At 45.6% G+C, this 17,487-nt stretch overlaps 1 protein-coding gene across 1 annotated transcript in view; it reads right to left on the reverse strand.

Annotated features, from left to right (window-relative positions):
• Ephb1 (EPH receptor B1) overlaps positions 1-17,487 on the reverse strand; it is a 431,506-nt gene that overhangs the window by 113,816 nt on the left and 300,203 nt on the right. The window contains exon 5 of the mRNA XM_050139404.1: positions 9,480-9,815. Within this exon, the coding sequence (XP_049995361.1) occupies positions 9,480-9,815 (336 nt within the window). The remainder of the gene's footprint in view (positions 1-9,479; positions 9,816-17,487) is intronic.

Consider the following 17,487-nt stretch of genomic DNA (forward strand, 5'->3'; position numbering starts at 1 on the left):
GCCCCCCTCTGATTGTCCCACTCAGGTTCTGTCTTTCGAGTGATGTAATCTGAGGTACTCCTGCCCTCAGGCATGGGCATCTTCCTCTTTCCACATCATACAACTGTCAAAACTCAAGCCAAAGATAGATCCCTGGTCCCCCTGTAGGGTCTGCTCTCCAGGTGGCACCCTGACTGTCAGAAAGGCCACACAAAAGGGTAAGGCATGCAGGAGGTGGGGGTGTCTTTGTAAACACACGATTATCAGCTTCAAATGAGCTCTCAACATGTTCTAGAGACCCGGGTTTCTCTGGTAAAGTCCACCTCCCATCCTCTGTAATTGTTCATTAGATTTATTCCACTCCCCTCAACTCTTCAGCCCCAATACGATCCCCTTCGCTCTTGGCAAGCAAACTTATTTCCCACTTCACAGAGAAAATTGAAGCCTGGATATCCAGCTGCATAAACAACACTTGGAGCAGGCACTCAAATCCTCCACAATTCGCTATAGGTAGGCCTGCATCTATCTTCTAGATGCTGTCTCCAAAGACTTCCGGAAGCCCCTGGGATATCTCCTGGGTGGTTTCTAGCCATTGTCTCATTCTCCTGCTTCGCTTTCTTTGTTCTCAATGTCGGCTGCCTGCAAGACCCCTCAAGGAAAGCCGCTCATTAAGTCAGATTACATTCTCCTCTCAAGGACCTGCAGCCCTGCGAGTACACCCTTTCCGGGGCTTCTTCAGGCTACGCTGAGCTCACTGTAACCCCTGAGAGCTCCCCTCCTCTCCCTTTTAACTGTGGCACCTCATCACAAAGCCTCAAGCCTGCCTCAGACCTTACAAATCCTCCACACAGAGACGCTTGCCTTGCTGTCCCCATCTCCAATCTCAGCACTCATCCCCAAGGAGGAAACAGACACCAAGCAAACCTTACGGCCCCATCTCCACCTAGCTTCCTGCACACCTGCTTCTTTAAAAGCATCCCTCTCAGTACATAAACCTCACCCTGCAGAGGACAATGCCATCGTTTTATGAGGCAGTGTCTGTGGATTCTGTGGATATGATCTAAGGCACATGGGAGACTGTAGCAGAAGACACGGTGCTGAAGTACAGGAATTGCCTAGAGGAATGAGATCTAGTCCTCTTCCTGCTGGACTCACCAGAAGAAACATGATTACAATGTGTGTGTGAGCACATACTTTCTCTCTCTCTCTCTCTCTCTCTCTCTCTCTCTCTCTCTCTCTCTCTCTCTCACACACACACACACACACACACACACACACACACCCCACACCCTTTATTGCCCACCCAGGAATCACTATGTCATCCATGTGGCTAGCAATGTTTAAGGAAGGACAAAGCCACACTAGGGTTTTTCTGTGGGGCAGATACATCACAGGGAACATGACTGGTCCCTTGCTCTGTCCTTATGTACCGGAAGAAAAGAAAGAAGAACAAAAAGGAAAAGAAGAAAATGCATGTTTTAAAATCTTAGGGTTTGATGCTATAACTACCATTCTATAGTTAAGCAAACACTGATTCCATGGCCTGGAGTGCTGGCTGGCAGAGTCCCCTTTCCCCTACAAAACATTTGTGGTCCAGCATTGCCTTTATTTACCCAGAACATTTGCTGTGCCTTTTCCCCCGTCTTTCACATCCGCTCTGAGAAGATGTTAATTTTCTGAAATTAAACACTTAGCTTGATTACTGTTTTGTTAATTGCTGCATTCAAAAACCCCTCATGCTCCTGCCTGTTTAACATGGATGGCGCTGTGAAAATGACAGGCAGGGAGCTGGGATGCAGGTGGACAGACAACAGCACTGGAATGCCATCCCAGCTAGCCACCACTGTCTGCCTACCAGTGGTTCTCTGCCAGTGGGGACCAAGGAGAGCAGGCCAGGTCATAGTACTGTGGTTCCCACAGGGCCACCTTAAGGGGATACAGTACATAAGAGGTGCCACACCTCATCAGTACTTGGAGGGGTTACGGGTTTAATTCCAATCTAGTCCCAGAATGAAATGCATGGTAGAGAAACCACGGAGAGAGCTGAAGCTAAATCATCTGTCGACGCTGGGAATTGATTTCAGAAGACTGAGGCATTCATTATTAATTTATTGGTTAACATTTGTGGAAGGTTTTCTATGTATTAAGCATCTAGCTAGACACAAGCTTCCGGAGTCTGTTTCAGTGCTCTTCTGGAAGTTGGCTCACTCCTGGAGTGTGCTTACCACTGGAATATTGTGGTGGTTTGAATGAGAATGCCTCCCTTGGCCCATATACTTGAATATTTGGTTCCTGGTTGGTGAAACTGTTGAGAAGGATTAGAGATGTGGCCTAGTTGAAAGAGGTGTGTCATTGGGGACGGGCTTTGAGGTTTCAAAAGCTCACACCATTCCTAGTTGGTTATCTCTGCCTCATGCTCGTAGATCAGGATGCAAGCTCTAGCGCCATTCCTGCCTGCCTGCTGCCATGTTCCCTGCCTTGATGGTCATGAACTCCAAACTTCTGGGGCTCTAATCCCCCAATAAACTCTTCTATAAGTCACCTTGGTCATGGTATCCCTTCACAGCAACAGAAAAGTAAGACAGACGTGGACAACAATCAGGAGCCCTCTCCAACCTTCTGCTCTCTTTGCCAAGACCACAGTGCCAATGATAGATATTTCATAACCTAACTTATGTCTCTTGTGGACTTTGCATGGATTAGGAACTCCCTGCCATCTCATTGTCAGCAGCCCCACTGTCATCTCATAAGCCATATACTCATAGTACTTGATCCAAGATGGTGTAAGCAGAACAAACAAGTCCCCAGGTTCCTGGTGACACTCTGGTCATTTTAGCAGTGATGCAGGGGAGAGCCTGTCTTAGCTCTCAGCATCACTAGCTGTAACTCAGTACCAGAAATAAAGAATTCTGAAACCCAATCTTTGTGTGGCCTACCCACATAAAGATCAAGCTAGTCCACTTAGCTAGCTATCCCATTCAACACAGTTGCTGTAGAGCAGCTGACACCAGAAACTGAAGTGCTCTCTGGAATTTGCATGGGTTTATATCCTAAGTCTCAAGCAGGGAGTAGGGCTCAGACCCTCAAGTTACAGCAGAATCACCTATCCACTTACGACTGTCCTGGGCCTCTCAGCCTGGCCTCAGTGGGTGCTGTGAACTAACATAAGCTCCCTGAAGACATGGATCTTTACCTGGTTTCTTCCCTGCTATGTCCGTGGTGTCTGAACAAAATATGATTGACAGAGGATGTCAGTGTGTGAAATTTGTTAAGAAAGTAGATGGAAATGTGTAGGATTTGAACCAGCACCTGTTCAGCTGTCACAGAGGTTACATTAAATGATTATATTTCCAAAATCCAAGTGTTCAAAGAGATGGACCAGCCCCCTTGTAAGGGTACCTGAATCTCTTTCTGTTCCTCTGAGTGGCTCACGATATCATCATAAGCATTAGCTCTCTACATTCTTTTAGGAGCCACAGCGGAGGAAGATATCTGGTCATCTGGCTGATCTGGAAGAGGTCCTAAGATGTCACCTGTAGACTTTCAAGACACCTTCTAGTCACCCAGCTCCAGCCAGACACATGTATCAATTGCTGTCTGTGGGGAATAAAGCTCTCCAACACATATTTGAAAGGCTCACTGTGCCTGGTACTCTGTAGCTCTTTCCCAAGGAAGCTGGTGGTAGATGAGAGAGCCTAGTTTTCCCCAGAGTTCTTTATGCAGGGGAAAACAAACCCCAAAGCTGCAGAGGGCTGATATCCACAACCCTGGGCATCAGCAGTGCCACAGTGCCACATGCTGACCTCAGTCCTACCGATAATACACCAGTGCCTGCCCATGGCCTTTCTGAAGTCAAGGCCTTTCTAAGGCCACCTGCAAGTTTCTTCTCAATGGCAAGACTTAAGAAACAATCAGAACCTGCCTGGAGTTAACAACAAAAGAACAGCAATGAAATGAACTATGAAATTGAATTAAGAACAGTGAAAATTTCATTTCCTTAAGGTTTTTTTTTTAAAAAAACTTTTCTTTATTTACTTCTTTCAAGGTTTTCTTTAAAGTCATTCCAGTCTTTTTAAGCCCTGACTCAATCTATTCCCTGCTCCAGAGCAATTCTCACCCACTCTTTTCCAATGAGACCAGCCTTTAAAAATGAACTGGTTCCAGCATATGGGATCTTAAAGCTCTACATTTTCACAGGCAGCGTGTAATATTGTTTTAATATTTAATTTTGAGATTTACATAATATCTTTCCTCCAAAGAGCTCGATATATTGCAATATCGTAAATTCCTTTTCATATTCAAAGATTATTCTTTATGCATGCAAATACTATATTTAACCAAGGAATAATGCAAATTAGGTGATGGATTCAGAGGCATTGATGTTCTAGGTAATTCTTTTGTAGGAAAAGCGGTGCTTCTGAGTGATTTTAATTGCCTAAGAACTTCAAAAATGCCTTGAAAATGGACAAACTGTAGGAGCTTGTGACTATCAACAGAAACAGCACAGTTATTTTAGACAACACTAAGTAATAGATTGTGTCTGTGTTGTGGACATGATGGATGGAATTGCACATGCAGGGGCTCAGCAGACCATACATGAACTGTATGCAATAGAAATGTCACCTATAACTCCAGCTGATAGAATCATCTGAGTAAGGGAGGCAGTGGTGCTTCTACACACACACGGACACACACACACACACACACAAACACACACACATACACACACACACTTTAAAAGTAAAGGAGGAAGAGGGCATCTCTGAGATGCAGGCCCACCCTGAGTGAGATACTGGGCACCACTGAGTCCCACCTTCATCATTAACTCATTGATACAGACTTGGTATCCTCCTTTCTGACGCCTGTTCTAATCAACACGACATGGGCAGATGGATACAGATAACATCAACCCCAAACAATGAGACTCAGAGGCCTTAGCAGGAAACATCTGAGGAAGGAAAGTCCAGCAATTTGCTCAGGACATATCCCCAGAAATGATGCTAATCTCCCAGCCCCTGGCAGGACGTAGAGTGATTTCTCCATCTTCCGTCCTATTTACTTGTTGCTATAGTACCAGGAGGCAGGTTATCATGGTTTTCATTTCACAGGTGAGAAATGAGAGATGTTGACAGTTAAACGAATTTCTGAGAATCATGTGAGGAGCAGAGAGGGTATCCAGCCTAGGACATCCTATGTGAGCCCAGGAGGTGAGGAAGATGCCTGCCCCAGGCAAAATGCGACTCAACAGCGCAGCAGCTCATGTTAAAGCTTGTGTAAATCAGATTTGCCCTTGGAATAAGAGGCTACCAACCATAGCCAGCAGCCCAAATCCAGAATTGGATTTGTTTGCCTCTCAAGTACTTAAAATTTTCTAGTCAGTTGTCAACATTTGAAATCCATATTTCTGGCTTAGCAAATCAGGCAGTCCACACTTGCTGGAACAGGGTGATGGCTGTCTGTATGTCCTGCCGTTCTCTACACTTTCCATCAGTCCCCCCTGCCTTTCACCTAGCCCAACTAGTTTCCTTCCATTATTGTCTAGCCTTCTGGCCTTTGAGTTTGTTCTCTTTGGCTTGAATAACCTCAAACCAGGCCTTGGCATGAATCAGCTCCCCACTCCCAAGCTCTCAGGGGCTCCTTCCCCTGACTTTGATACTTTGGGGCTAGCCAGCAGAGAGAGACATGACGCTTGTCATTCACTTATTTCTCTCTGATGGTCGGATGATGCGGCCATCAGAGTAATCTGAGGCCAGGTGCCGGGGAATGACTGTGGGTGCTCGTGATGATAACAGCCTCCTTGCAGATGGTCTGGTCACGGGAACATGGAGAATTTTACCTGACCCAGCCTGTTTTAAACTCACAGCAGTTGCATTCAGTGCGAGGAGACATCCCTCCAGCCCTCATGTAAATCTGAACGTGCATAATTCATGACCAGCCCTGATCAAAGATGATGGACATTTTTTTGACAGCTAAAGTGGTCCAGCTACATGGCACTAGCTTAGAGAGAGTTTATAGGTGATATGTCCCCCAATAATGTGATTTCTGATAGGTTTGAAGATAAAATGGTCGCAAACCTGAGTCTGAGATGTGGGAACACTATTTATTCTCTGGTGCTTTAGATGATGGGAAACTTCTAAAACACTCCAAACTTGGTTTCTTCATCTGACTTACATCTCTGCAAAGAGCTTGCTAGGGGTGGACACACCGGAGGCGCTCAGAAGTAGCAGAACGTCTTTGCCCCGACTGTATCCTGGGTGACCATCTTCTCATGATATTAATCAAGGGAACCAAGGTCCTGGAATCTCATGATTAGGACTGTGATGGAGGACAGAGACTCTGAATCTCAGGTGGCGTCACATCACGCTTGAGTCTGAGTGAAGAACTATGGGCCCCTTGCCCAATGGCATGCAAGAGAATTACAGAATTCTTTCCCTGGGGGACCAGAAAAGTCTCCTGTCATGAACTACTAAATGAGGAACCCAGAGACACCATCTACTTCTAGGATAGGATGTAGGAAGTCTGAAACCAGGACGTGAAATCATGTTCACTCTCTCCACACCCTTCCATCTTAGATTCTCCAAATCCCCACAAACCTCTACTTCATTATCAGAAAGATGGGTAATTATCGGGTAATTATGAGGATTAAATGAGGCTACACACCCATAGTTCTTTGTGAATATAAAAGAACACACATAAGAGGTATCCATAGTAACCTTTACTCTGTTTATCCATGTGGACCCACCCAATAGTGCCCAATCAGTCCACAGTTCAGGCAGTTCCTGGCTCAGGTAATATTCACAGATTGACTTAATGATTGATTTCCGGACTTCTCTTGGTCAGATTTTTGGTCTGCCATCTACTTTCAGGAGAGTGGCAGCCACAGACACTAACATGGATCACACTGTAAGGCGGGAGGAGCGGGGCAGTGGGGAAAGGCTATCCTACCCATCTCCAACACTAGATGTACTTAATGGTGTCCCGAGAAGGTTAGACACGTTATGACTTGTGGTTACACACGGGTCCACCCACTTCATTCCCCACACTGAGGTTTCGGGAAGCCTACTATTAGTCTCCTAACTATGGTAAGATGCACACATGGTAAGTCGCTCACATTTCTAAACTGTTCTTGCAAAGGCATGGGGTCGAGTATTCATTTTGGTCATTCCTACCTTAAAAAAAAAAAAACAATGCCACTGGCTGAAGACGACTTGCACTCATGTACAAAGTCATCAAATAGACACTATTCCTTAATGTTACACAGCACACAGACTAGGAGCCACTAGCCAATCTGATACTGCTTTAGATGAAACACATGCTACCGAGAAGCTATTGCGTCATTCTCTTGCCGATTATAAACTTTCCAAGTTCCAGAATTATCAAAGGAGAATTCTATATTGGAAGGTTATAATGAAGTAAAAAAAATAGGGGAAGGTTAGGAATAAAAGATCTGTTAGAGAATAAAGAGCAGGAGTAATGTGTTTGCACAGGCGTAAACGAGTGGGGATAAAAATAAATATTTTGAATGTTGGTAACGCAGGGCCCCTTTTAGGAGCCCCAGTCCCTCTGCTCCACTGAAGCCCGGGAAGGTGCAGATGGCAAGACAAGCAGATGGGCAGCTTCGGGAATAGCAGGGGAAGGGAAGGGAGGGGAAGAAATAAAAGCATGCTGATATAAGTGGCAGGTTTATTCGCACATGCTCAGAGAGAGAGAAGACAGCCAAGCCCGGAGTAACATGACAGCCTGGAAGGACCGATATTCCCAGAAGCTGGGACACAAAAATATTTCAGTCCGTTTCCTGCCTTAACTCTCCAAGGGAAATACTGGCTAACAAAGCCTGCCCATGTTACATGCTCAGCAATAATGCAGAAAATGCCGTTCCATTTTCTGGGAAAGACAGACTGGCCCAACCTTTGTCTCCATGGCCCCGGGCTACGGTCACCAGCTGGAAGTTTCTACACTCCCATTCTTATTTTCTCACTGTACACTTCTGCATACAAACACATGATCATACACATACATACAAACACACCACATGAACACACACAAGCCCCACATGCGCGCGCACGTGTGTGCGCGCGCACACACACACACACACACACACACACACACACACCAGCACAGCCATCTGGATAGCCATGTTTCCCCATAACACTTTCTTTTCTTCTCAGTTCTGACAGCATTAACCCAAGAATCACCTGCCATCAAAAATGCCTGATATTAAAAGGGTGGAACAAGTTTGAGGATGGGATGTATAAGAGTAGGACAGGATGGAGTAAAAAAAAAAAAAAAAGAAGTCAAGAAAGGGGATACGGAACAAGAAAGAAAGCAAAGAAAGATATTTAGTTTCTGCTATTCTGTTAACGAGTTATCCTTATAGAACATTTTATTAAAACTATATAATTACAGATAAGATCACCGTTCACTGTTGATGACCCCTGTCACCTATAGATGTGATATTCACTTGCCCTCTGAGTCTTGTTCCCCCATACAGGGGACAAGCATTTCTTTCTCTTTTTACTGCCAGTGTATAGCACGCTATTCTTAGAACACAACACCTTACAACTCTGCGCTTTAGGTCAGCGCCTTGTAAATTATCCCATTAATGAGCTCCATGGGATGAACAACTGTGTCTCAGTATCACTGTATCTCTCACGGCATCCGCATCCACAGCATGGTATAAAGTGGGTGCTAAATAACTCTCTCTTCATAATGAATGAGTAAATACACGAGCTAGTGCATGAATGGACTGGCTAAACAGACATAAACGGAAATGGATGGCTCTACAAGGGGTAGAAAGCAGTAATGGGGAAGGATGGGGAGAGTAAGAAATAAACAGAGACAGAAAGATGTGTTCTGATCTACGCACGCTGCAGAGCTACTCCGGGTCCTAGGTGTCTATTATTGTCTCTCCGAGGACTTTGCAGCACTCTAGCATGCACCCGGGGAAGGACGCACTCTGGAGAAACAAGAGTGTAATGGAAAATGAAGTTCACTTCATTGGCGTTTCTATGAAAGCACCATGGATGTTCCAGATCTCTTTCAAAGATGTGTCATGCCCCCACCACTCATTCCTCTATCTACCCAGCCACCCATCTTTCTATCTGGACATCGACCACCCATCCATTCACTCATCCTTTCATTCTCTTGCCATCCATGTATCCATACACCATCTAACCATCATCTCTCCATCCATTTGCCCAGTAGCCCTTACTAAGGCCTGACTGGATGCAGAGTACCAGACCCTTTCCAGGTAGACACACATATTTGCTTTGATGCTGGGCACAAGAAAATCCCCTAGTTTCCAGCTCACTTTTGAGGTTGAAAGATGACATCAGTTTCCTCCACAGTCACAAGCATCTGTCATCTGACTTCTTTACTCCTATAAGGAGGCCTGAAGGCAGGTTTGTGGGATGGGTGTGGCTTTGGCTATGACCGTACATAGAGATGGATGAAAAGGCAGCCACACAGACAGACAGACACACAAAACCCTCCAGACTCACCAGCCTGGTTTGTGGTGATGTTGACGGAGACGTGTTGTGGGGGAAAGGGACTCTTGCTAGAGACTCCATTGATGGCCTGGATATCAAAGGTGTAGGGGGTGTGGGCCCAGAGGCTACTGATGGAGACACGACACTCAGTCAGGCCCAGCTGCCTGGGTACAAACTCCACATTGTCATCACAGCGGGAGCAGCTCCGGCGGTCCGCTCGGCACTTCTTGCAGATGATGTTGTAGGTCACATCGTCCCGCCCTCCGGTCTCTCTTGGAGGGTGCCACTCCAGGATGATAGATGTCTCATTGACGATGGAGATGACATTTCGGGGACCTGAGGGAACACCTGCAGGGAGACAAAGAAAGGTCCACTGAGGCTGAGAAGACAACTCCTTGCTCAGCAACTCTTGAGACTGCCTTGGGTGCTGGCCCAACCTCAGTCTCATCATATACTCTCTATTCCTCAGCCTCCAGGCTTCATGCTCAAAACCATCATGGAGGTAAATGAGATAGACAAAGACGACAATCTGTTCCCCATTCTCTTTTCCATTATTCCTACTCTGACTTGCTTTCTTTTGATCAGGTGTGCCAAAGGAGAGAAGCGTTTAGAGATAGGAGTTCAAGTCTTTTTATTTATTTGTTTGCTTGCTTGTTTTTTTGTTTTTTTTGTTTTTTTTTGTTTTTTTTTGATACGGGGTTTCTCTGTGTAACAGCCCTCACTGTCCCGAAACTCACTCTGTAGCCCAGGCGGGCCTTGAACTCACAGAGGTTCGCCTTCCTCTGACTCCTGAGTGCTGGTATTAAAGATGTGCACCACCACCACCCCACCTGGCAAGTTCAAGTATTTTTGTTTTTAGGACCAAGCCCCATCATCCATGAATGTTTAGAGTTACTATATATGTATCTAAGACAGTTACTGAATTTATTACTTTTTTCTTCTTTGGAATAGAGCTCAATAATATATGAGCAGACCTTCCCCAAACCCCCACAGACCCTAGAATCAAAGACGAAATTCCATACAATTTAGTATTCATATGTACGGCTCAGGGCTGTGTCTCTATAGGAAAGGCTGTCAGAGCAGCTGCAGGGATGAGTAGCCAGACTGATAACTGTAGACAAGAGGCAGCAATGGGGGGGGGGGGTTCATATAGCCACCATCTTTGACTGGATGACACAAGAAAGCAAAAATGTACGTTTTGGAGTAGCCAGCTATCTGCTTTATATGCATGGATTATTTTCCTGCCCCTCCCTCCAAGGAATCCTACCAGGAAGATGCAGCAACCATCTCAAATGGTTAGAGAGACTAAAACTAACACAGGAATCTAGTTATTCATCGGTCACATGGTCTACAGGAACCAAAGTCAGAATGGATGTCTAGACTATTTCCAAAGTTCATGTCTCTAAGCAGGGCCCTGCTCTTAGCACCTGCTCCCCCCCCTCCCCCCGAGCCAAGCAGCCTCGCTGGGATGCTTGTGGCTACTCATGATTCAAATGGTGAAAATTCCTTGCTACATAACTCTGGGCCATGTGCACTGTAGAAAAGCAAAACACTGCTGAATTAATGACCACCATGTAGACATTTTCAGATTATGCTGGAGAACCTCCTTCCTACCAGACAGGATTGATCATAGCCTCAAATTTCTAAGCCTGAACCTTGCATATTGTCAGTGTTTAACGGATGGAAATGAATCCTGCCCGGAAGCCCCCCTTCTGGACAGCAGGTCGGCTAGAGCAGCCGTTCCCGGCAGTAATGCATTCAGAATCCACACACGTGACCATCACCAGCTGAACCAAGACATGTGTAAAGTGGTGCATGCCGGAGACAGGAATCAATTGCCAACACACAAAATGAGGGAATCACAACAAGGTCGGAGGGCACCAGGGAAGGATTCTGTGTTGAATCAGTCAACAGCGAGCAGCTAGAGCAGAAAGCAAATATTAAACCAGATTCTATTAAAACATGAAAGAAAATCAGTACTGTACTATATAAAGCCCATTAGGCCCGAGCTAAAGCATGGCATTCGTGCACACTTGTGACAGGGCTGAATTCATGAAGCCTTTTTTACTGAAGCTTCGCTAATGTTCAAGAATTCTCCACCCATCTCTCCAGAGATACACATCAGTTCACTTCAAGTTAGCACCGAACTAGCACAGGGAGAAGCTAGCCCTGTCTGGGATGTGCTCTTACCAAGCCAGGAAGGCCTTGCTGCGCTGTGCAGCCGGTGAAAGCCCATTTTGGCCCATGCATGTCTTGAACATCTTTGCTTGCTCCAGCTAAGGGGGACTCAGCCCACAAGCTCCTACTGATCAGTACCACTATTGCTCGCCCCGCTATTATAGCAGACGGGCTTGCCTCAGCCTTAAGGCCCTCTTGTTGCAGTCTCAAGAAACACATCCTCCGAGTGGGTGCTCTGTGCTATGTGTGGAGTAAATCTCTCAAAAAGATGGTGCATCAGAGCATCCTGGGGGTTCCGAGGCTACCTTTCAAAAAAGAGCCTTAGGTAAAAGGCTGAGGCTTGATCAAGAGAGTAACGGCCTAGCCCTCACACTTTTCAGAGCCTGTCCCCTCTAGAGAAGTCTGAAGTTCAACTTCATCCTGTCCTCTGACTCCAGGTTCCAAATGTCAACTTGCAGAAGTCTTCATTTTTGCAAACCAAACAATACCCCTGGCATCGCTCCACACTGCACTAGCTGAGCTTTTCCAGAGTAACAGAGTAACTGTCTTTCCTTTCTCTGCGCTCAGTCACCTGCTCCCCAGCAACTTCCCTCCTCCTCCTATGACTGTGTTCCCTTTCTCCTTTACTTGTCAAATTCAGAGGCTACAACTCAGACTATCACACAACCCAGTCCCTGTGTTCCTGACATCCAGTTTCGTCCTTAGCCAGGTCGTAGGCATCACATCCGCATCCTCCAATACATGGGTCCTCATTGTGGCTTATCAGGACCAGTTCCTTATTTCCTTCTCTCTGTCTCCCCACAGCTTCAGAATAGCCCCAGGCCCCAGCAATCCTTTTGTCTCTCCAAAGGGTGTCTCAAGTCTCCTGCATTTCTTCTGCGCCCCTCTCATCCATTCTCTCCTACCAGAGTGGAAAATCTAAAATGCACACAGGGCCATCATGTTCCGCTGCTCAAAGCAATGCACCTTCACTTACCCAGAATGGCCACTCTGCTTTGCATGTGATATAGTCACTTTCCTGGGGTCTTCTTATAAGGAGCCCATCTCCTCTGACCTTTTACCCTTGCTTCTCACAGTGCAGCCTTGTAGAATGTAATGTTCCCATGACTTCCTGTGTTCCCTAAACACTCTTGGCCCTCCCATGACCGTACACAATGTTCTCTGTTATCCCTGGAGTTCTTTCGCCTTCTACCTACTTCAGGAACTCCAGCTCATCCTTAGAGACTTGAGCAACTGTCCCCAATATCTGTCAGTCATGCAGTCCCTTCTTGGTTTCCCATAGATTCATTTTACATGGTATCCATTGCATAGTGAGGTCTCTGTGTGTCATTCTCAGCATACTGTGGTCTCCTGATGAGGAGGTACCTGGCTCGTCGGAATGAGCCAAGACCACACAGCACTTTGCCTGCCCTTTGCCAGTATCAAATGGTCAAGCACGCTCTTCTCACCCCCTCTAGTGAGATAATAATGTGGGCTATCTCTCTGTATGTTGTGAATATGTTTTATTACCATTGGTTAAATAAAGATGCTGATCTGGCCAATAGTCAGTCAGGTGGAATAGAGCCAGGTGGGAAATACAAACAGAGATACTGAGAGGAAAAGGGCAGAGTCAGAGGGATGCCAGCAGCCACTAGAGAAGCAAGATGTGAGGTAACAAGCCACAAGCCTCGTGGCAAAATAAAGAATAATAGAAATGGGTTAATGTATGTTGCAAGAGCTAATAATCTCCCAAGCAACATCCCCCCTTCTCCTATGACTGTGTTCCCTTTCTCCTTTACTTGTCAAATTCAGAGGGTACAACTCAGACTACCACACAACCCAGTCCCTGTGTTCCTGACATCCAGTTTAGTCCTTAGCCAGCTCCTAGGCATCACATCCGTATCCTCCAACACATGGGTCCTCATTGTGGCTTATCAGGACCAGTTCCTTATAATAATAATAAGCCTGAGCTAACAGGCCAAACAGTTTGTAATTTATATTAAGCCTTGGAGTGGTTATTCAGTAACTGGAAAGCAGGGGAGAAACCTCCAGTTACAAGATGAGATAGCTTTCTGTGGGCAGATGAAAGTACCTCAAATAGACTTTGACCTCAGCAGCAGTCAAGACACCCTAAAATGGCCATAATTAGCAGAGACTTTAATGAGATAAAGTAGGGAATGAAGAGTTGGCTCTAACCATCCTTTTCATCTGCAATCTAGGGCAGCTTGGTAGACCCACCTTGGTGGATGCTACTTCCCATTGATCCAAGTGCCCAGAAAGGATGTCAGCAAGAAGAGACTTTTCCTCTTATATATTTAGGAACAATTTCACATGAAATATGGTTGCTCCATTCTGATCCATGTGTGCTTTTCATAGTGGTCATCCCCGTAGGGCTATGCAGGGCAGAAAAAGGGCATAGTTGTTGAGCCAGGGGTGAATAAATCTTAACATTTTCTTCTAAGTAAGCTTTCCCAGATACCCAGGGCCTTTCCTTGGAATGGAGCAGAGAGTTCTAAGAGAAGGAGGCATGCCTGTTATAAATCCTCCCCCAGCCTCCTCACTGGTGAGGTATGTCTTGTTTACTTCACAGATTGGGAACCAGGTCCTCCTCGTGAAAATGGCTCAAGTTCGGGCCGTAAGAGTGACTGGGAGTCCATTTATTATTCGTTTACTCATCCATTCTTTCACTACCACAACAAAAAGTCTCTGGACTTTTCCAGCCACTTAGGAGGCAAAGGGGAGTAAGAAACAAAGCAGGCAGACTTTCCCTCTGATGGAACCGGTATTTATCTCTGGAGATGGAAATCTGACAGAACAGAAGTAAACCTGGGGATACATGGGATGGTTTCAGATAAGAATAAGTGCTGTGCGATAAAACAGTCCTGGGCTCAGATCCCAGGGACAATGTTGAGCTCTGTCACTTATTCCCATGAGGTCTGCTCTGGGTCAGGCAAGCTAGTGCTTCAGGGCTTGGTGGTAAAAATGAAGATGGTCCCAGGTGCCTCAGCTCCAGAATCTTAATGAGACAGGCACATTCCTGAAGACAGGCTGCCCAGGCTCTCATGCCTGGATGAAGAGATCAGCCAGAGCAGGTCTAGACCCACACAGAAATCTCACTAGAGGAAGGTACTAGGACCACTTTCTAACCATTTACATGTTTCTCCTGGATTGGGGTCCCAACAATTTGCCAGGACTATTCATTCAGGAAGTTAGCTTCCAGCAACATCCCCAGGAAGGAGACCTAAATGTTGTAAAGGGGAGCAGAGAGGGAGGTCAAAAGATAGGAAGAGAATCTGCTGCCCTAATCAGCACAAGTCCCCCTCAACTTCCCTGCTAGGCTCAGCAACACGGTCTCCTTGTCTGGGCTCCCCGCTCTCATAGCTGTTCCCTCATTTTTCTTAATTACATACAGACAGGCTCTTTCAGAAGCCTGTCTGATCTGTTGCCACGGTTACTACTGATGAACATATTCTGTTTAAAAGACTAGGGAAATTCAGTCCTTTGAAAGAAAGAGAAAAGTGTTGAGCTGTGATTTTTCTTCTGGGCTGAGGAGGGATCATGGTGAGTCTGGGGTAATGAAGATGGGTCTCCAATGTCTTGAAGTATGTGCCCAAGGGACTGGCTCAGTCACATGTAACATGGATGTCATGGGGGCCTCAAGGTATTAAACTTGATCTCTCTAGAGCCATGGGGCCAGCCCAAGTGTTCTAATCTTTAGATTGGATCTCCCTGCTTCTTAATGTGATTTTGGTCAGGTGACTTTGTTTAAGAGTGGAAAGACAAGGTGGGTGGCAGAGAGCCAGTGAGTTTATTTGTAGCCATCAAGCAGGAAATAAGAGTTCACTTAAGTCATCAAAGACAAAATGTGTTGAAGACAGGTAAGCTCTGAAAGCTAGTGCCTTTATCAGGAATCTTAATAAGGTCAATCTCCTGGTCTCAGAACTTCTAAATGAATTCCAGGCCCATACAAGGAACAGGGAAGCCAGATCTTGCTAATCTGCACTGTTGTAACCAAATCTGAATCCTTAAATATCTCTGTGGGGGGGGGGGTCCTAAGGATGTCAGTAGTGAGATGATGCTGTCCTAGAGATCCCACACGCAACCTGGCATGGTATGCCCTGCATTGGGCCAGAAAGGGTCCCTCCTACTCTGTGCAAACCTCCCAAGCGAATCTTTCAAAGCACCAAGGTTTTTCTGCAGAAAAGTGAACATGTGTTCAATGCATGACTGTTCACACAGTGAGTGGGCTCACCGTCTTCTTAAGCCAACCAGGAACCCCTGAATATTTATACCAGGCATCTTGGATAGCTATGAGAAAGCGAACTTGTAAGCCTTGATTTTTTTCTCATCTACATAAAAACGAGTCTGTGGCACAGTGGCTGGTCCATGGACTAACTGTCATCATTGTCATTACTGGATTATCAGAGACCCTTATCCACTCATCTAGTTACGACTCTCCTCCTACAGTTACTCTCTTTATGGGCACAGCCTTATGCTGAGCACAGTACAAGACGGGAAGATATGGAGTGATGTTGGGGAACATGGGTGCAAAATCCAACGGGCATTGTGAGTCTATATAGTTAAAAGTAAAGGAAATGGTTTGAAAAGTATTGCAGATGACAAGTTAGTTCCCTCAAGCTTGGATCTACTCTTGGGAGAAACATTTTGGAAATTGTTTCTGCACAATTCTGTATATTCCAGGCTATTTAGCTCCAGAAAGTACACCCAAGAAGGACTACCCTTAAACATGGGACTGTATAGCCAGAAAAGTCTAGATCTTGATACCTTCTACCTTGTGACCTCTGCATATACTTGTCCCTGTGCTTTCTGGTATCATAAAAGGCAGTATTTAGTCTTCCTTGACATGCAGGCAAAGATGTTTGTCTCTGTTCCTACTGAAAGTTATGTCCTATCTTTTGTCTGCCTTAAGAAGAAAGGGTTGAGGTAGGGTTTGGGAATGAGCCAACAGGACCCTTAATGCTCAAGACCCTTGAGTATTTTCAATCAAGAAAATCCAAACCATAATGTTCTCATGACTGAAAAGAGTCAAGATTGAAGATTGTGGTTTGAATAAGATTACTGCATGCTTAAATATAGGTTAAAGGCTTGGAAGCAGTAGCAAGGAGAATGAAAAAAATGATGCCAGGGTAAGGATGATGGAAAAGATGGAAGTGTAAGTACTCAGGACCACATTGGGTGGTGTGCTCAGTGGAGACCCAACATTAGTTCTCCAAAAGCTCAGGAACATGTTGGGTAATGTGCTCAGTGGAGACCCAACATTAGTCCTCCAAAATGAGGATCTGTCAGAGTAGCTCTTTCCTCACTGCTCACCGTGGCAGAGCTAATTAAGGGAGCTGCAACTGAGTGTTGGAAGGCTTCCCAGAGAAGTTGGAGAAGTCCTTGAGAATCTACAGAGATAGATAAGATCCAGGAGTCAGGGGCATATGGGGAAATATTGGATGTCGAGGTTTGCTATGGGTGCAAAGTGTGTAGAAAATTGAATCCGTTTTATTGTTATGCCTTGCATTAAATGCAGCACACAGAGATGAAAGCAAGCTTGGCTAGAAGGTGACATAACCTGGCAGAGGATTTGCTCACAACTGTCAGAGATGCATGACAGCAACCAAATCAACATGAACACGCTTCACACTCCCTTGCCTTTTCTTCTTTGGTAACTGATTATTTGAGAGCAAAGTCAAAACAAAACAAAACAAACACTTTCTTCATCCCTTCTAGCTGCCATCGGTAGCTATGACACTTTCCAACCTGAGTTCAGCTCTCCTTCTCTCCCCGCTCTGCTCACAAAGATGACTCAGGTTCATCTCCCATCAAGAAGAAGCTGGATAGGAAGCACCAGTGACTT

This window comes from Alexandromys fortis, unplaced genomic scaffold (assembly GCF_014885135.2).
Source record: "Alexandromys fortis isolate MF-2015 unplaced genomic scaffold, M_Fortis_MF-2015_v1.1 scaffold_36, whole genome shotgun sequence".
Lineage (NCBI taxonomy): Eukaryota > Metazoa > Chordata > Mammalia > Rodentia > Cricetidae > Alexandromys > Alexandromys fortis.